The sequence below is a fragment of the Oncorhynchus nerka genome, linkage group LG14, assembly GCF_034236695.1.
Source record: "Oncorhynchus nerka isolate Pitt River linkage group LG14, Oner_Uvic_2.0, whole genome shotgun sequence".
Classification (NCBI taxonomy): domain Eukaryota; kingdom Metazoa; phylum Chordata; class Actinopteri; order Salmoniformes; family Salmonidae; genus Oncorhynchus; species Oncorhynchus nerka.
The window spans coordinates 7,535,271-7,556,823 of NC_088409.1; the positions used below are offsets into that span (position 1 = coordinate 7,535,271).

Genomic DNA, 21,553 nt, shown 5'->3' on the forward strand with positions numbered 1-21,553 from the left:
TTGTTTAAGACTACCCAGAAGCACTCTGTGTGACCCGGATTTAGCCCACTGCAGTACGAAGGTTCAAAGGTGAATTTGTGTTATTTGTCAATTATAAAACATTTCAATAGATACACATATTGTTTATCTTAGTTTCAGTTTATTCCATTTCTGTTTACAAGACGGTTTCAGAGAACAGATTATCTTTTACAGGGTGACGCACCACGATGTGGTACAGCGTTGCAGAAACAGACAAATGTACAATATTGTCTCGTTTAGTTCTTATTGCTTAATGAGGTACTGTATTGCATGTTGCAGCTTATTCATAATACTAACTACTATATGGTAAAACAGTGGCAGATCATACAGAATGTAATAGCATAAGCAGACCTGTTTTCAGACAAGAAACAAAGAATATGTACATATAAACTTAGGCAGAAATCTCTCTCTCTCTCCCCTTCTCTCGCTCTCTCTCTCTCTGCCCCCTCTCTCTCTCTCCTCTTCTCTCTCTCCCTCTCTGTCTCTCTCTCTCTCTCTGTATCTCTCTCTCCTTCATATCATACACAGAGTACAGAACATGATGTCACAGTAGAGCCTGTAACAGACCCATCTCTCTGAAGACTAGTGTTTCCTTTTAACAGTGTTTCTCTCTCTCTGTATCCCCCCCCTCTCTCTCTCTCTCTCTCTCCCCCCCCCTCTCTCTCTCTCTCTCCTCCCCCTCTCTCTCTCTCTCCTCCCCCCTCTCTCTCTCCCCCCTCTCTCTCTCCTCCTCCTCCCCCTCTCTCTCTCTCTCTCTCTCTCCTCCCCCCTCTCTCTCTCCTCCTCTCCCCCTCTCTCTCCTCCCCCCCTCTCTCTCCTCCTCCCCCTCTCTCTCCTCCCTCCCCCCTCTCTCTCCTCCCCCCCTCTCTCTCTCTCCTCCTCCCCCTCTCTCTCTCTCTCCTCCCTCCCCCTCTCTCTCCTCCCCTCCCCCTCTCTCTCTCTCCTCTTCTCTCTCCCCCTCTCTCTCTCTCCTTCATATCATACACAGAGTACAGAACATGTCACAGTAGAAGCCTGTAACAGACCCATCTCTCTGAAGACTACAGTGTTTCCAACAGATAATAACCACTCTGAAACTATTTGAACTTCAGTCATTTATCATCAGTCACTACTTTAATTACCATTTAAGAATAATGAGTTCCCAGAGATGTTACATGGTAATTTGATGAAAAGGCACAGTGTAACTGTTATGACAGCTGTCGGATCCTCTTCCCACTGGTGATTTATACTATACTTCAAATAGAAACTCCCCTATAGCTGTGTATCCCTATGTAACTAAACAACCAGTCACATATAATCCCACATATAACCCCACATATAAATAATGATTTAAACTATACTTCAAATAGAAACTCCCCTATAGCTGTGTACCCCTATGTAACTAAACAACCAGTCACATATAATCCCATATGATATCCAGGATATTCCCCTCGAAGAACGTAAGAGAGGCACTTTGCTCAGCAGCACCACATTGTTAAGAAAAAAGATCCTATTAAGAACCCTGATAATGTAATATTGTTTTGTTGTGGTGGATTATAATGATATTTTTCCTTTGTGCCCTACATGCTAGTCTTGTCACCCTTCTCCCTTAAGGCTTTTCTTAAACAACACTTCCAACTCATCTTTGCTGATTTGACTCTTCTCATTGGAACCTTTTACCTGGTGTCCGGTCTCTCTCCCTGTTTCTTCCTCTTCACTGGAATCAGACTCTGATGATTCTCCCTCCCCATTTCTCTCCTCTTTGTCACCCCCCTCTCCTTTCTCCTTTGCAGACTTGTCTGTTTTGGTATCTTTAAAAAAAGTAAAAAGTAGTTGCATCATCCTTCTCTCTCTTCACCTCTCGATCTTCTCCTGTCTCTGAAGGATCACCTCTCTATCTTCTCCTGTCTCTGAAGGATCACCTCTCTATCTTCTCCTGTCTCTGAAGGATCACCTCTCTATCTTCTCCTGTCTCTGAAGGATCACCTCTCTATCTTCTCCTGTCTCTGAAGGATCACCTCTCTATCTTCTCCTGTCTCTGAAGGATCACCTCTCTATCTTCTCCTGTCTCTGAAGGATCACCTCTCTATCTTCTCCTGTCTCTGAAGGATCACCTCTCTATCTTCTCCTGTCTCTGAAGGATCACCTCTCTATCTTCTCCTGTCTCTGAAGGATCACCTCTCTATCTTCTCCTGTCTCTGAAGGATCACCTCTCTATCTTCTCCTGTCTCTGAAGGATCACCTCTCTATCTTCTCCTGTCTCTGAAGGATCGCCTCTCTATCTTCTCCTGTCTCTGAAGGATCACCTCTCTATCTTCTCCTGTCTCTGAATGATCACCTCTCTATCTTCTCCTGTCTCTGAAGGATCACCTCTCTATCTTCTTCTTCACTTCCTCCTCTGTCTCAGAATTTGTCTCAGTTCCAGGTTCCTTATCTACTTCCTCCCTCCTCTGTCTCAGTTCCAGGTTCCTTATCTACTTCCTCCCTCCTCTGTCTCAGAATCTGTCTCAGTTCCAGGTTCCTTATCTACTTCCTCCCTCCTCGGTCTCAGAATCTGTCTCAGTTCCAAGTTCCTTATCTACTTCCCCCCTCTGTCTCAGAATCTGTCTCAGTTCCAGGTACCTTATCTACTTCCTCTGTCTCAGAATCTGTCTCAGTTCCAGGTACCTTATCTACTTCCTCCCTCCTCTGTCTCAGTTCCAGGTTCCTTATCTACTTCCCCCCTCCTCTGTCTCAGAATCTGTCTCAGTTCCAGGTACCTTATCTACTTCCTCCCTCCTCTGTCTCAGAATCTGTCTCAGTTCCAGGTACCTTATCTACTTCCTCCCTCCTCGGTCTCAGAATCTGTCTCAGTTCCAGGTTCCTTATCTACTTCCTCCCTCCTCTGTCTCAGAATCTGTCTCAGTTCCAGGTACCTTATCTACTTCCTCCCTCCTCTGTCTCAGAATCTGTCTCAGTTCCAGGTTCCTTATCTACTTCCTCCTCATCTTTCTTTTCCACATGGTATGAATCATCTCGTCCTCCTCCATCCACTTTCTCTTTCTCCTCTTTTCCATCTGTTGAAGATGGACCGTCATCCCCTGCTTCTCCAACCTCCTCAGCTTTATCCGGTGCCTCATCCTCCTCCTTCTCTCTCCCCTTCCCCTCTCCATCCTTCATTTTTCCAGGACCAGGTTCTCCAGACTTCCCTGTAGCTTGGTCTCTAGGCTCTTCTCCCCAACCACACTGTCTGAGTCCTCCTCTGTGGTTTTAGTAATATCTTCCTTGTTATCACCTTGTTCCTCTGTGGTAATCCTCTTAGTAATATCTTCGTTGTTATCACCTTGTTCCTCTGTGGTTTTAGTAATATCTTCATTGTTATCACCTTGTTCCTCTGTGGTCTTAGTAATATCTTCATTGTTATCACCTTGTTCCTCTGTGGTCTTAGTAATATCTTCGTTGTTATCACCTTGTTCCTCTGTGGTTTTAGTAATATCTTCATTGTTATCACCTTGTTCCTCTGTGGTTTTAGTAATATCTTTGTTGTTATCACCTTGTTCCTCTGTGGTCTTAGTAATGTCTTCGTTGTTATCACCTTGTTCCTCTGTGGTTTTAGTAATATCTTTGTTGTTATCACCTTGTTCCTCTGTGGTCTTAGTAATATCTTCGTTGTTATCACCTTGTTCCTCTGTGGTCTTAGTAATATCTTCATTGTTATCACCTTGTTCCTCTGTGGTTTTAGTAATATCTTCGTTGTTATCACCTTGTTCCTCGGTGGTTTTAGTAATATCTTCATTGTTATCACCTTGTTCCTCTGTGGTCTTAGTAATATCTTTGTTGTTATCACCTTGTTCCTCTGTGGTTTTAGTAATATCTTCGTTGTTATCACCTTGTTCCTCGGTGGTTTTAGTAATATCTTCGTTGTTATCACCTTGTTCCTCTGTGGTTTTAGTAATATCTTCGTTGTTATCACCTTGTTCCTCTGTGGTCTTAGTAATATCTTCGTTGTTATCACCTTGTTCCTCTGTGGTTTTAGTAATATCTTTGTTGTTATCACCTTGTTCCTCTGTGGTCTTAGTAACATCTTCCTTGTTATCACCGTGTTCCTCGGTGGAGTTCTCAGCTACTGCAGTCTCCTCCTCTTCAACTTTTTCTCCCTCTGGACTCTCCTCTGTGTCAGTAGGTTTACTGTCCTCCGTTGGCTTCTGAAATTAAGTGTACATTAGCAAATGAATATGATTCTATTATCGTGAGCCTTTCAGACACAATATGTTGAACATTCAAACAGTTGGAATTGTATTTGAGCTATAGATAATATAGAAAATAATGTACACTTTTTTATTAAAAGCCTGAAACTTGGTACACTTGTACAGTAGTAAGCAATATATGCAAGTGTGAGGTGTGTCTAATCTCTTCAGAGGTCAGGTCACTCTGTGGAGAGGTGTGTTTAACCTCTTCAGAGGTCAGGTCACTCTGTGGAGAGGTGTGTCTAACCTCTTCAGTGGACAGGTCATTCTGTGGAGAGGTGTGTTTAACCTCTTCAGTGGACAGGTCACTCTGTGGAGAGGTGTGTTTAACCTCTTCAGAGGTCAGGTCACTCTGTGGAGAGGTGTGTTTAACCTCTTCAGTGGACAGGTCACTCTGTGGAGACAGGTCTGCATCCTCTAAAGGGCCTTCATCAGTCTGCACCTCCCCGTCTGCATCAGAGGAAGGAAGTGTTGCTATTAACCAGCCGTAGCACAACACTGACACCTCATGGTATTAACACAGACACAGACAGTACACATAGGGAACATTATTCATGGGGAAAACCAGCCCTTCAGACAGCACAGCTCATAGGAGTAGATCTCAAACAGAGTGCCACGGCTGCCATTTGGGCTGAAAATAAGACCCCGGAATGTGGCTTTAAAAACATAGTATTTAGATATGATCTCATTATTAACATATATTTAGATATGATCTCATTATTAACATATATTTAAATATTATCTCATTATTAACATATATTTAGATATTATCTCATTATTAACATATATTTAGATATTATCTCATTATTATTAACATATATTTAGATATGATCTCATTATTAACATATATTTAGATATGATCTCATTATTAACATATATTTAAATATTATCTCATTATTAACATATATTTAAATATTATCTCATTATTAACATATATTTAGATATTATCTCATTATTAACATATATTTAGATATGATCTCATTATTAACATATATTTAGCTCAGTAAAAAATAACATTTGCACACAGTTTTACAATTGCATTGACATTAATTCTGTGTTTTTTGAGTAATTTGTTTAAGATTCGTACATAGAATAACAATTAAAGGCTCTGATAAACTAGACAATTACATGCTTGTTTTAAAGTACTTGATGAGCAAGGATTTTAATTATAACAGAGAAATGTAAAAAAAAAAATTACCATCATAAAATTAAGTGTTACATATTTTTTTTTGTAATAATAATAATAATAATAATAATAATAATAATAATAAATATAAGTCAAAAGCAGTTTGACAAAAATAAATGCTTTGCAGATTAGACTAGATTACCAAAGGCATTTAATGCATTTTAAATGCTCAACTGATTGAAGTTTAGCAGCAAAGATGAGACAGCCACAGCAGTAATGGGTCTTCTTTGAATATTTTATGGAAATGTTTTGCATTCATTAACACTAGCTATTCCTCCCAACCAACCAACCAACCACACAGACACACTGTAAACAGTAGAGTTATCATGACTACAAACTCTGAACATTTTAATGTGATTTAGTTTGGGGAATGGAGGGGGGTGTGTCTCATAAAAATGCTAAATCAAATTAAATACAACATTTAAAAAAATATATATCTCCCCTTCATTAAATCCATTAGATTTGGCTGGGCATTGAAGACTGGATGACGAGGTACTTTGGTGTCTGCTTCCCTCAGACAGACATAGCATGCGTTCCAAACGGCACCCTATTCCCTACATAGTGCACTACTTTTGACCAGGGCCCATTGAACTCTAGTCAAAAGTAGTGAACTATGTAGGGAAATAAGGGGTTGCGAATTGGGAAACAGACATACGGTTCAACTACAGAGCTTCTCAGTGTAGTCAAGATATCAGACCCTGGCTAATTTACATAGCTAGGCTGCGCTGGTGAAGTCATTATCTGTTGAAAGCAGGGAATACCGGACAGGAGCAATATTCTGCTTATCTGCTACTCTTGTAAATTGATGTCACTGTATTTCACTATGATATGAGCTACAGGGTTAATTTGGTTTTCGTAGGAGAACCTACGATAAAACTTTCTGTCAATCCTCAGTATATTTTGACAGTTAAAAGCAACACAAAAATGGTTCACTAAAAGGTGAGGATGTATGTTTTTTCAATGTGTGTTTATAAAATTGTAAAAAAAAAAAAAAAGAAATTTCTCAGACAAACAAGACGGTTGTGTCAACAACACCCGAAAGAGCAGTTTAACGGAGATGAACAGGAAGTGTAATCCAGTCCATTTCTTTACTAGGCTTTGGTGTTACTGTGGTTTCCTTGTCTAATGCCTTTAACCACACCTGAAGACAGCACCGAGACAACCACTGCCCTTAACACCACCAGGTAGCAAACAAGACGGTTGAAAACACCTGAAGACACCACTGAGACAACCACTGCTCTTAACACCACCAGGTAGCAAACAAGACGGTTGAAGACACCTGAAGACACCACTGAGACAACCACTGCCCTTAACACCACCAGGTAGCAAACAAGACGGTTGAAGACACCTGAAGACACCACTGAGACAACCACTGCTCTTAACACCACCAGGTAGCAAACAAGACGGTTGAAAACACCTGAAGGCACCACCGAGACAACCACTGCTCTTAACACCACCAGGTAGCAAACAAGACGGTTGAAGACACCACCGAGACAACCACTGCCCTTAACACCACCAGGTAGCAAACAAGACAGTTGAAAACACCTGAAGACACCACCGAGACAACCACTGCTCTTAACACCACCAGGTAGCAAACAAGACGGCTGAAGACACCACCGAGACAACCACTGCTCTTAACACCACCAGGTAGCAAACAAGACTGTTGAAAACACCTGAAGACACCACCGAGACAACCACTGCTCTTAACACCACCAGGTAGCAAACAAGACGGTTGAAGACACCACCGAGACAACCACTGCTCTTAACACCACCAGGTAGCAAACAAGACGGCTGAAGACACCACCGAGACAACCACTGCCCTTAACACCACCAGGTAGCAAACAAGACACCACCGAGACAACCACTGCCCTTAACACCACCAGGTAGCAAACAAGACGGTTGGAAACACCTGAAGACACCACCGAGACAACCACTGCTCTTAACACCACCAGGTAGCAAACAAGACGGTTGGAAACACCTGAAGACACCACCGAGACAACCACTGCTCTTAACACCACCAGGTAGCAAACAAGACGGCTGAAAACACCTGAAGATGGATCATTAAGGTATTTTAATCTACGTCGTCCAGTCAGGTGCTTTAGTGTGGTTTGTCCAATCCCTTTAAATCAAGAAGAGGAACATACACTGCTCTTAACACCAGGTATCAACATAGTCACAAATACTATTTGAAATCTTTCAAATACATCCACGCGTTTCATCTATCTCGCCTGGAGTGCCAAGTAGGTTGGGTTTGCCGTTTTGGGATTTTTTCGATTGGTCCATTATGCCAAGAAAGCTCAATCAAAGACCAGCGAAAGTATTTGAAATAATTTCAAATAATATTTAAACCCAGTTTTGGTGTAAATAGTGAATTGTGAAGTCCTCTCTCCCTCTCTCGCTCTGCTCTGGGAGGATGACACAGTAGACTGGGTAATGACACCACATGGAATTATTCTACTATCTGACTAGACTAGGTAATGACACCATAGGGAATTATTCTACTATCTGACTAGACTGGGTAATGACACCACATGGAATTATTCTACTATCTGACTAGACTGGGTAATGACACCACAGGGAATTATTCTACTATCGGACTAGACTGGGTAATGACACCATAGGGAATTATTCTACTATCTGACTAGACTGGGTAATGACACCACAGGGAATTATTCTACTATCTGACTAGACTGCGTAATGACACCACAGGGAATTATTCTACTATCTGACTAGACTGCGTAATGACACCACAGGGAATTATTCTACTATCTGACTAGACTGGGTAATGACACCACAGGGAATTATTCTACTATCTGCCTAGACTGGGTAATGACACCACAGGGAATTTTTCTACTATCGGACTAGACTGGGTAATGACACCACAGGGAATTATTCTACTATCTGACTAGACTGGGTAATGACACCACAGGGAATTATTCTACTATCTGACTAGACTGGGTAATGACACCACAGGGAATTATTCTACTATCTGACTAGACTGGGTAATGACACCACAGGGAATTATTCTACTATCTGACTAGACTGCGTAATGACACCACAGGGAATTATTCTACTATCTGACTAGACTGGGTAATGACACCACAGGGAATTATTCTACTATCTGCCTAGACTGGGTAATGACACCACAGGGAATTATTCTACTATCTGACTAGACTGCGTAATGACACCACAGGGAATTATTCTACTATCTGACTAGACTGGGTAATGACACCACAGGGAATTTTTCTACTATCGGACTAGACTGGGTAATGACACCACAGGGAATTATTCTACTATCTGACTAGACTGGGTAATGACACCACAGGGAATTATTCTACTATCTGACTAGACTGGGTAATGACACCACAGGGAATTATTCTACTATCTGACTAGACTGGGTAATGACACCACAGGGAATTATTCTACTATCTGACTAGACTGGGTAATGACACCACAGGGAATTATTCTACTATCTGACTAGACTGGGTAATGACACCACAGGATATTATTCTACTATCTGACTAGACTGGGTAATAACACCACAGGGAATTATTCTACTATCTGACTAGACTGGATAATGACACCACAGGGAATTATTCTACTATCTGACTAGACTGGGTAATGACACCACAGGGAATTATTCTACTATCTGACTAGACTGGGTAATGACACCACAGGGAATTATTCTACTATCTGACTAGACTGGGTAATGACACCACAGGGAATTATTCTACTATCTGACTAGACTGGGTAATGACACCACAGGGAATTATTCTACTATCTGACTAGACTGGGTAATGACACCACAGGGAATTATTCTACTATCTGACTAGACTGGGTAATGACACCACAGGGAATTATTCTACTATCTGACTAGACTGGGTAATGACACCACAGGGAATTATTCTACTGTCTGACTAGACTGGGTAATGACACCACATGGAATTATTCTACTATCTGACTAGACTGGATAATGACACCACAGGGAATTATTCTACTATCTGACTAGACTGGGTAATGACACCACAGGGAATTATTCTACTATCGGACTAGACTGGGTAATGACACCACAGGGAATTATTCTACTATCTGACTAGACTGGGTAATGACACCACAGGGAATTATTCTACTATCGGACTAGACTGGGTAATGACACCACAGGGAATTATTCTACTATCTGACTAGACTGGGTAATGACACCACAGGGAATTATTCTACTGTCTGACTAGACTGGGTAATGACACCACAGGGAATTATTCTACTATCTGACTAGACTGGGTAATGACACCACAGGGAATTATTCTACTATCTGACTAGACTGGGTAATGACACCACAGGGAATTATTCTACTATCTGACTAGACTGGATAATGACACCACAGGGAATTATTCTACTATCTGACTAGACTGGGTAATGACACCACAGGGAATTATTCTACTATCTGACTAGACTGGGTAATGACACCACAGGGAATTATTCTACTATCTGACTGACTGGGTAATGACACCACAGGGAATTATTCTATTATCTGCTTGGATGTGTCTTGTCTTTCAGTGCAGCAGAGTGGAGTTATTTTGAAATGTAACTACAGGAATATGTTAATAAGGTTATGCCAATGTCTCGTTCAACTAAAACCCTTTCACTTCCTCACCTCTGACTGTAGAATCATCACTGCTAAAACCCCTTCACTTCCTCACCTCTGACTGTATAGAATCATCACTGCTAAAACCCCTTCACTTCCTCACCTCTGACTGTAGAATCATCACTGCTAAAACCCCTTCACTTCCTCACCTCTGACTGTAGAATCATCACTGCTAAAACCCCTTCACTTCCTCACCTCTGACTGTATAGAATCATCACTGCTAAAACCCCTTCACTTCCTCACCTCTGACTGTAGAATCATCACTGCTAAAACCCCTTCACTTCCTCACCTCTGACTGTAGAATCATCACTGCTAAAACCCCTTCACTTCCTCACCTCTGACTGTAGAATCATCACTGCTAAAACCCCTTCACTTCCTCACCTCTGACTGTAGAATCATCACTGCTAAAACCCCTTCACTTCCTCACCTCTGACTGTAGAATCATCACTTCCTCACCTCTGACTGTAGAATCAAAAAACCCCTTTCCTCACCTTGACTGTAGAATCATCACCTCTGACTGTGACTGTAGAATCATCACTGCTAAAACCCCTTCACTTCCTCACCTCTGACTGTAGAATCATCACTGACTGTAGAATCATCACTGCTAAAACCCCTTCACTTCCTCACCTCTGACTGTAGAATCATCACTGCTAAAACCCCTTCACTTCCTCACCTCTGACTGTAGAATCATCACTGCTAAAACCCCTTCACTTCCTCACCTCTGACTGTAGAATCATCACTGCTAAAACCCCTTCACTTCCTCACCTCTGACTGTAGAATCATCACTGCTAAAACCCCTTCACTTCCATCACCTCTGACTGTAGAATCATCACTGCTAAAACCCCTTCACTTCCTCACCTCTGACTGTAGAATCATCACTGCTAAAACCCCTTCACTTCCTCACCTCTGACTGTAGAATCATCACTGCTAAAACCCTTCACTTCCTCACCTCTGACTGTAGAATCATCACTGCTAAAACCCCTTCACTTCCTCACCTCTGACTGTAGAATCATCACTGCTAAAACCCCTTCACTTCCTCACCTCTGACTGTAGAATCAGAATCATCACTGCTAAAACCCCCTTCACTTCCTCACCTCTGACTGTAGAATCATCACTGCTAAAACCCCTTCACTTCCTCACCTCTGACTGTAGAATCATCACTGCTAAAACCCCTTCACTTCCTCACCTCTGACTGTAGAATCATCACTGCTAAAACCCCTTCACTTCCTCACCTCTGACTGTAGAATCATCACTGCTAAAACCCCTTCACTTCCTCACCTCTGACTGTAGAATCATCACTGCTAAAACCCCTTCACTTCCTCACCTCTGACTGTAGAATCATCACTGCTAAAACCCCTTCACCCCTTCCTCACCTCTGACTGTATAGAATCATCACTGCTAAAACCCCTTCACTTCCTCACCTCTGACTGACTGTAGAATCATCACTGCTAAAACCCCTTCACTTCCTCACCTCTGACTGTAGAATCATCACTTCCTCACCTCTGACTAAAACCCCTTCACTTCCTCACCTCTGACTGTAGAATCATCACTGCTAAAACCCCTTCACTTCCTCACCTCTGACTGTAGAATCATCACTGCTAAAACCCCTTCACTTCCTCACCTCTGACTGTAGAATCATCACTGCTAAAACCCCTTCACTTCCTCACCTCTGACTGTAGAATCATCACTGCTAAAACCCCTTCACTTCCTCACCTCTGACTGTAGAATCATCACTGCTAAAACCCCTTCACTTCCTCACCTCTGACTGTAGAATCATCACTGCTAAAACCCCTCACTTCCTCACCTCTGACTGTAGAATCATCACTGCTAAAACCCCTTCACTTCCTCACCTCTGACTGTAGAATCATCACTGCTAAAACCCCTTCACTTCCTCACCTCTGACTGTAGAATCATCACTGCTAAAACCCTCACCTCTGACTGTAGAATCATCACTGCTTCACTTCCTCACCTCTGACTGTAGAATCATCACTGCTAAAACCCCTTCACTTCCTCACCTCTGACTGTAGAATCATCACTGAAAACCCCTCATCACTGACTGTAAAATCACTGCCCCCTTCACTTCCTCACCTCTGACTGTAGAATCATCACTGCTAAAACCCCTTCACTTCCTCACCTCTGACTGTAGAATCATCACTGCTAAAACCCCTTCACTTCCTCACCTCTGACTGTAGAATCATCACTGCTAAAACCCCTTCACTTCCTCACCTCTGACTGTAGAATCATCACTGCTAAAACCCCTTCACTTCCTCACCTCTGACTGTAGAATCATCACTGCTAAAACCCCTTCACTTCCTCACCTCTGACTGTAGAATCATCACTGCTAAAACCCCTCATTCCTCACCTCTGACTGTAAAACCCCCCCTTCACTTCCTCACCTCTGACTGTAGAATCATCACTGCTAAAACCCCTTCACTTCCTCACCTCTGACTGTATAGAATCATCACTGCTAAAACCCCTTCACTTCCTCACCTCTGACTGTACTGTAGACTGTATCATCACTGCTAAAACCCCTTCACTTCCTCACCTCTGACTGTAGAATCATCAAAAACCCCTTCACTTCCTCACCTCTGACTGTAGAATCATCACTGCTAAAACCCCTTCACTTCCTCACCTCTGACTGTAGAATCATCACTGCTAAAACCCCTTCACTTCCTCACCTCTGACTGTAGAATCATCACTGCTAAAACCCCTTCACTTCCTCACCTCTGACTGTATAGAATCATCACTGCTAAAACCCCTTCACTTCCTCACCTCTGACTGTATAGAATCATCACTGCTACAGTACTGCATAGGGAGGAAATATGAATACTAGATACTACTCTGCATTATGGCAACATATGCTACTGGATTGGCTTGGATTGGCTTGGATTGGATTGGTTTGGATTGGTTTGGATTGGCCTGGTTTGGCTTGGCTTGGTTTGGCTTGGCTTGGCTTGGCTTGGTTTGGCTTGGCCTGGATTGGCTTGGCTTGGATTGGCTTGGATTGGTTTGGATTGGCTTGGTTTGGCTTGGATTGGCTTGGTTTGGCTTGGCTTGGTTTGGCTTGGTTTGGCTTGGTTTGGCTTGGCCTAGTTTGGCTTGGATTGGCTTGGCTTGGCTTGGATTGGTTTGGATTGGCTTGGATTGGATTGGCTTGGATTGGCTTGCACAGCCACATGCAAAAAGCAAAAGTGGGACGGCCTCCGATTCAAAATGACACCAGCCTCCTGTGTGGAGATGGGATGCCGTCTGTGTGTCACCTAAAAAACGTTGGTTACCAGATCAGCGTGACAGGCAAACCTCTAGTCTCTTAATCCCCTAATAGACCTTCAAAGGGTCATCAGAAACCTTTTGCTTTCTAAATGGAGAGATGAAGGGGATCACATTAAGTCCTGTTTCCTGTCTGCCATGTTGTCTAATGTCTAAGACACTCCTCACTGTAACATGTAACAGCAACACTAATGGCACCGTATTCACTATATAGTGCACTACTTCTGAGCTGGGGCCATAGGGCTCTGGTTGAAAGTAGTGCACTAGGTAAGGAACAGGGTGCCATTTGGGAAACGCAGGTTTCTCCTGGTGTACTGGGGGACTCAGCCTAGCTAACTCAAAGACTGCTAGGTACTGTTCTCCTGCTGTACTGGGGGACTCAGCCTAGCTAACTCAAAGACTGCTAGCTACTGTTCTCCTGCTGTACTGGGGGACTCAGCCTAGCTAACTCAATGACTGCTAGCTACTGTTCTCCTGATGTACTGGGGGACTCAGCCTAGCTAACTCAATGTTCTCCTGATGTACTGGGGGACTCAGCCTAGCTAACTCTGTTCTCCTGCTGTACTGGGGGACTCAGCCTAGCTAACTCAAAGCCTGCTAGCTACTGTTCTCCTGCTGTACTGGGGGACTCAGCCTCAGCTAACTCTCCTGCTGTACTGACTGCTAGCTACTGTTCTCCTGCTGTACTGGGGGACTCAGCCTAGCTAACTCAATGACTGCTAGCTACTGTTCTACTGTTCTCCTGCTGTACTGGGGGGGACTCAGCCTAGCTAACTCAAAGACTGACTGCTAGCTACTGTTCTCCTGCTGTACTGGGGGACTCAGCCTAGCTAACTCAATGACTGCTAGCTACTGTTCTCCTGATGTACTGGGGGACTCAGCCTAGCTAACTCAAAGACTGCTAGCTACTGTTCTCCTGATGTACTGGGGACTCAGCCTAGCTAACTCAATGACTGCTAGCTACTGTTCTCCTGATGTACTGGGGGACTCAGCCTAGCTAACTCAATGACTGCTAGCTACTGTTCTCCTGACTGGGGACTACTAGCTACTGTTCCCCTGCTGTACTGGGGGACTCAGCCTAGCTAACTCAAAGACTGCTAGCTACTGTTCCCCTGATGTACTGGGGGACTCAGCCTAGCTAACTCAATGACTGCTAGCTACTGTTCTCCTGCTGTACTGGGGGACTCAGCCTAGCTAACTCAAAGACTGCTAGCTACTGTTCTCCTGATGTACTGGGGACTCAGCCTAGCTAACTCAATGACTGCTTCTCCCTGCTGTACTGGGGGACTCAGCCTAGCTAACTCAATGACTGCTAGCTACTGTTCTCCTGATGTACTGGGGGACTCAGCCTAGCTAACTCAAAGACTGCTAGCTACTGTTCTCCTGCTGTACTGGGGGACTCAGCCTAGCTAACTAGCTAACTCTCCTGCTGTACTGGGGGACTCAGACTAACTCAAAGACTGCTAGCTACTGTTCTCCTGCTGTACTGGGGGACTCAGCCTAGCTAACTCAAAGACTGCTAGGTAGCTAACTCAATGACTGCTAGCTACTGTTCTCCTGATGTACTGGGGGACTCAGCCTAGCTAACTCAATGACTGCTAGCTACTGTTCTCCTGATGTACTGGGGGACTCAGCCTAGCTAACTCAAAGACTGCTAGCTACTGTTCTCCTGAACTGGGGACTCAGCCTAGCTAACTCAATGACTGCTAGCTGTTCTCCTGATGTACTGGGGGACTCAGCCTAGCTAACTCAATGACTGCTAGCTACTGTTCTCCTGATGTACTGGGGACTCAGCCTAGCTAACTCAATGACTGCTAGCTACTGTTCTCCTGCTGTACTGGGGGACTCAGCCTAGCTAACTCAATGACTGCTAGCTACTGTTCTCCTGATGTACTGGGGGACTCAGCCTAGCTAACTCAATGACTGCTTACTGTTCTCTGCTGTACTGGGGGACTCAGCCTAGCTAACTCAATGACTGCTAGCTACTGTTCTCCTGATGTACTGGGGGACTCAGCCTAGCTAACTCAATGACTGCTAGCTACTGTTCTCCTGATGTACTGGGGGACTCAGCCTAGCTAACTCAATGACTGCTAGCTACTGTTCTCCTGATGACTGCTAGCTATGACTGCTAGCTACTGTTCTCCTGATGTACTGGGGGACTCAGCCTAGCTAACTCAATGACTGCTAGCTACTGTTCTCCTGATGTACTGGGGGACTCAGCCTAGCTAACTCAATGACTGCTAGCTACTGTTCTCCTGATGTACTGGGGGACTCAGCCTAGCTAACTCAACTGACTACTGTTCTCCTGAGTACTACTGTTCTCCTGATGTACTGGGGGACTCAGCCTAGCTAACTCAATGACTGCTAGCTACTGTTCTCCTGATGTACTGGGGGACTCAGCTAACTCTGTTCTCCTGCTGTACTGGGGACTCAGCCTACTAACTCAATGACTGCTAGCTACTGTTCTCCTGACACATTCAAAATGACACACTGTTCAAAGACCATGTAGACCTGACATGTCTGTTTGTACGTATACCCATCGTGTTTTTAACACCGTTTTTCGACTGGATGGAGGCATTATGGATCGATCTATCACACGGACTGGGATCATGCTCAAAGGCCACGTTTTGATGATATGAGAGGGAGTTGTTTTAGTCTGGTGGTTCTGCTATAAAACTGTCTTTCACTCTGTATTAATCACTGACTACACTGACTACACCCTCCTACTGACTACACCCTGCCTACTGACACTGACTACACCCTGCCTACTGTACACTGACTACACCCTGCCTACTGTCCACTGACTACACCCTGCCTACTGTCCACTCACCCTGACTACACCCTGCCTACTGTCCACTGTGACACACCCCTGACTACACACCCTGCCTACTGTCCACTGACTACACACTGACTACACCTGCCTACTGTACACTGACTACACCCTCTACTGTCCACTGACTACACCCTGCCTACTGACTCCACTGACTACACCCTGCCTACTGTCCACTGACTACACCCCGTCCACTGCCTACTGTCCACTGACTACACCCGAACTACTGCACACTGACTACACCCGCCTACTACACTGCACACTGTACACTGACTACACCCTGCCTACCTCCACTGACACACCCTGCCTACTGTGACTACACCCTGCCTACTGTCCACTGTCCACTACTGACTACACCCTACCTCCACTGACTACACCCTGACTACACCCACCCTGCCTACCCACTGTCCACTGACTACACCCTGCCTACTGTCCACTCTGACTACACCCTGCCTACTGTCCACTGACTACACCCTGCCTACTGTCACTGACTACACTGACTGACTACACCCTGCCTACTGTCCACTGACTACACCCTGCCTACTGTCCACTGTACACTGACTACACCATGCCTACTGTACACTGACTGACTGACACACCCTGCCTACTGTCCACTGACTACACCCTGCCTACTGTCCACTGACTACACCCTGCCTACTGTCCACTGACTACACCCTGCCTACTGTCCACTGACTCCACACCCTGCCTACTACACTGACTACCACTGACTACACCCTGCCTACTGTCCACTGACTACACCCTGCCTACTGTCCACTGACTACACCCTGCCTACTGTCCACTGACTACACTACTGTCCACTGACTACACCCTGCCTACTGTCCACTGACTACACCCTGTCTACTGTACACCGACTACACCCTGTCTACTGTACACCGACTACACCCTGCCTACTGTCCACTGACTACACCCTGCCTACTGTCCACTGACTACACCCACTGACTACACCCTGCCTACTGTAGACTGACTACACCCTGCCTACTGTCCACTGACTACACCCTGTCTACTGTACACTGACTACACCCTGTCTACTGTACACCGACTACACCCTGTCTACTGTACACCGACTACACCCTGTCTACTGTATACTGACTACACTAACTAAACCCTGTCTACTGTACACTGACTACACCCTGCCTACTGTACACTGACTACACCCTGTCTACTGTACTCTGACTACACCCTGTCTACTGTACACCGACTACACCCTGACTACACCCTGCCTACTGAACACTGACTACACCCTGTCTACTGTACACCGACTACACCCTGACTACACCCTGCCTACTGAACACTGACTACACCCTGCCTACTGTACACTGACTACACCCTGCCTACTGTACACTGACTACACCCTGACTGTACACCACCCTGCCTACTGTCTACTGTACACTGACTGTCTACTGTACTCTGACTACACCCTGTCTACTGTACACTGACTACACCCTGCCTACTGCACACCGATTACACCCTGCCTACTGTACACTGACTACACCCTGCCTACTGTACACCGACTACACCCTGCCTACTGTACACCGATTACACCCTGCCTACTGTACACTGACTACACCCTGCCTACTGTGTCACTGAGTGATTCTACACCCTGCCTACTGTAACAGCCTGAGTTCCTACACCCTACCAGGTCCCACCCCTGCCTACTGTACACCGACTACACCCTGCCTAGGGGGTTGATAAACCCGTAGTGTCTCTGCAGTGATTCTAACTGCCTGTAGCCGTAGTAACAGTTGAGTTCTACCAGGTCCCATCAGGGTTGATAAACCCGTAGTGTCTCTGCAGTGATTCTAACTGCCTGTAGCCGTAGTAACAGTTGAGTTCTACCAGGTCCCATCAGGGTTGATAAACCCGTAGTGTCTCTGCAGTGATTCTAACTGCCTGTAGCCGTAGTAACAGTTGAGTTCTACCAGGTCCCATCAGGGTTGATAAACCCGTAGTGTCTCTGCAGTGATTCTAACTGCCTGTAGCCGTAGTAACAGTTGAGTTCTACCAGGTCCCATCAGGGTTGATAAACCCGTAGTGTCTCTGCAGTGATTCTAACTGCCTGTAGCCGTAGTAACAGTTGAGTTCTACCAGGTCCCATCAGGGTTGATAAACCCGTAGTGTCTCTGCAGTGATTCTAACTGCCTGTAGCCGTAGTAACAGTTGAGTTCTACCAGGTCCCATCAGGGTTGATAAACCCGTAGTGTCTCTGCAGTGATTCTAACTGCCTGTAGCCGTAGTAACAGTTGAGTTCTACCAGGTCCCATCAGGGTTGATAAACCCGTAGTGTCGCTGCAGTGATACTACGACTACAGGAAGTTAGAAAATGCTTTCTTCCTGCTTTGTAACACATAGAAATATGGTTTAACTTTAAAGCCTGATCACAACAGAAGTTCAGAAAACAACTGAACTTCATCGCCAACATCCTCGACCCCGTCTCTTAAAAAAAAAACACAACAAAAAAACACATTCCTTTTTCTATTGAATGTTAATGTTATTCATTCTCTATACAATAGTTGGTTGGGAAAATGGCATTGACCACGGAATGTTGCTGTATCCTTCGAGTTTCTAAAGTGCTAATTGAGTTGACATGAAAATGCCACTGAACCTGGTTCTATTCACAGCAAGAGGTGTTGTTCCAATACAAGGTCACGGTGAATACAACCCTACGTTCTGTCATTGGGTTTTATTTAATATATATATATATTTAACCTTTATTTAACTAGGCAAGTCAGTTAAGAATAAATTCCTTATTTTACAATGGACGGGCCCCCCCCCAGGCCCAAACCCTCCCTTAACCCGGACGACGCCGGGACAATTGTCGAGCCGCACCATTGGGACTCTCGATCACGGCCGGGTTGTGATACAGCCCGAGAAACCGAACCAGGGTGTCTGTAGTGACGGCCTCGAGCACTGAGATGCAGTGCCTTAGACCACAGACCACAGGTTAAAAACTGTGGAATGGGGCTACAACCAGTACGTTTACATTAATATCTAGACATTTAACTGATGTAGGCAGATTATACATTAGTCACGTAAACTCCTTCCTCCGCTTATCTTAAATCGGTATCAGGTCAAAATCAGAAGTAAACATACGCTGTTTAAAACACCTGGTTTTCTGAGCAACCTTTTCAATTGTTAGGACCTTAAAATCAGAGCTCCAGCACATGTAGTAGCTCCAGCACATGGTAGCTCCAGCACATGGTAGCTCCAGCACATGTAGTAGCTCCAGCACATGTAGTAGCTCCAGCACATGGTAGCACCAGCACATGGTAGCTCCAGCACATGGTAGCTCCAGCACATGGTAGCACCAGAACATGGTAGTTCCAGCATATGGTAGCACCAGCACATGATAGCTCCAGCACATGGTAGCTCCAGCACATGGTAGCTCCAGCACATGGTAGCTCCAGCACATGGTAGCACCAGCACATGTAGTAGCTCCAGCACATGGTAGCACCAGAACATGGTAGCTCCAGCACATGTAGTAGCTCCAGCACATGGTAGCACCAGCACATGTAGTAGCTCCAGCACATGGTAGCACCAGCACATGGTAGCTTCAGAACATGGTAGCACCAGCACATGATAGCTCCAGCACATGGTAGCACCAGCACATGGTAGCACCAGAACGTGGTAGCACCAGCACATGGTAGCTTCAGAACATGGTAGCACCAGCACATGGTAGCTTCAGAACATGGTAGCACCAGAACGTGGTAGCACCAGCACATGGTAGCACCAGCACATGGTAGCACCAGAACGTGGTAGCACCAGCACATGGTAGCTTCAGAACAGGGTAGCACCAGCCGAGTGAGCCTCTCTCTTTAGTACCAGTGAAGTGACTTCATAAACAACTGAAAAGTATTCATCTTTAAGAAGTAGTTTTCACATACAACAACAACAACAACAAATACAATTTAAAACATGGTCGCTGTGGTACAATGTCTATTTTGATTGGTCGACGTGATGTATTTATCATAGTCCAATCAGATTGTGTCCATGTAACACAGGATTATCAGGGAAATGGTTCTTCTTGCAAATCATTGTAAACGTTTCTTAATACAACAATTATATTCATCTGACTATCCACAGTAATGGTATTATGGTGTGTAACCGTACTCACTGTGGTGTATCTTCATCTGACTATCCACAGTAATGGTATTATGGTGTGTAACCGTACTCACTGTGGTGTATCTTGACCACAGCGGTGGAGCTTATCGTTTTTTAAAGACAGACATTTGCCTTTTCTGAGTATTAACTGCATTCAGGAGAGAGGTGGGTGGGGGGAGGGGGGGACGGGAGGACTTAACCAATCAAAACGTCCCCTGTGTTTGAGGAGGATGTTGTTCATGCATGTACGAGGAAGGATACAGAGAGAGAGAGAGAGAAAGAGAGTATATCCCAAATCGCACACTACTCCCTATAAAGTGCACTACTTTTCACCGGAGTCCTATAGGCCCTTGTCAAAAGTAGTGCACTACATACAGTGATTTGGGACACAGCCAGAGAGATAATCAGTCTGACGCCACACTCCTCCTCCAGAGCACCAGTTGAGTAGCAGTGGAGGGAGTATGGAGGGTCCTGTCTCTGGCTTGGAGTCATTATCCCAGAAAGGCAATTACCATGGCAGGGCCTCTCTCCCTCCTCTCCTCCTCTCTGTAGGGGGCCTTCTCTCCCTCCTCTCCTCTCTTCTTCTCCTCTCCCCTCTCCTCCTCTCTGTAGGGGGCCCTCTCTCCCTCCTCTCCTCTCTTCTTCTCCTCTCGTCCCTCTCTCCCCTTTCACCTCTCCTGCCATATCCTCTTTCCTCTCTCCTTTACTCTCCTCCTCCTCTCCTTTTTCCTCTCCTTTCCTGGACAGAGACGAATGGCATCACACAGTACCAGGCCTCAGTGACAGCCAGCAGAAACACAAGAGAAGAAAGAAGAGGGAGAAGAGGGAGAAGAGAGTGAAAATGAGAGAGAAAAATAGACGAGAGAAGAGAGAGAGAAGAGCGAAACAAGAGAAGAGAGAAGGGGAAGAGGAGAGGAAGAAGAGAGAGAGAGAAGAGAGGGAGAAGAGAGAGAAAAGGAGAGAGAAAAATAGAGGAGAGAAGAGAGGGAGAAGAGAGAAAATGAGAGAGAAAAATAGAGGAGAGAAGAGAGGGAGAAGAGAGAAAAGGAGAGAGAAAAATAGAGGAGAAACGAGAGAAACGAGAGAAGAGAAGAGAGAAGAGGAAGAGGAGAGAGAGAAGAGAGAGAGAGAGGAGAGAGAGAGGAGAGAGAGAGGAGAGAGAGAGGAGAGGGAGAATAGAGAATATATGGTGAAGAGAGAGAAGAGGAAGAGAGTGAGAAGAGAGGAGAGGGAGAAGGGAGAATAGATGGAGAATAGAGAGAAGGAGAATAGAGTGAGAAGAG

General features: G+C 45.0%; 1 protein-coding gene across 1 annotated transcript in view; it reads right to left on the bottom strand.

Annotated features, from left to right (window-relative positions):
- Nucleotides 1-1,104: 1,104 nt before the first annotated feature.
- Nucleotides 1,105-21,553, bottom strand: part of LOC135575108 (doublecortin domain-containing protein 2-like) — a 492,912-nt gene continuing 472,463 nt past the window's right edge. Inside the window, exons 8-9 of the mRNA XM_065027307.1 lie at nucleotides 4,429-4,673; nucleotides 1,105-4,181 (exon numbers count right to left, since the gene is read on the bottom strand). Coding sequence (XP_064883379.1) covers nucleotides 3,153-4,181; nucleotides 4,429-4,673 — 1,274 coding nt within the window. The 3' untranslated portion in view covers nucleotides 1,105-3,152. The remainder of the gene's footprint in view (nucleotides 4,182-4,428; nucleotides 4,674-21,553) is intronic.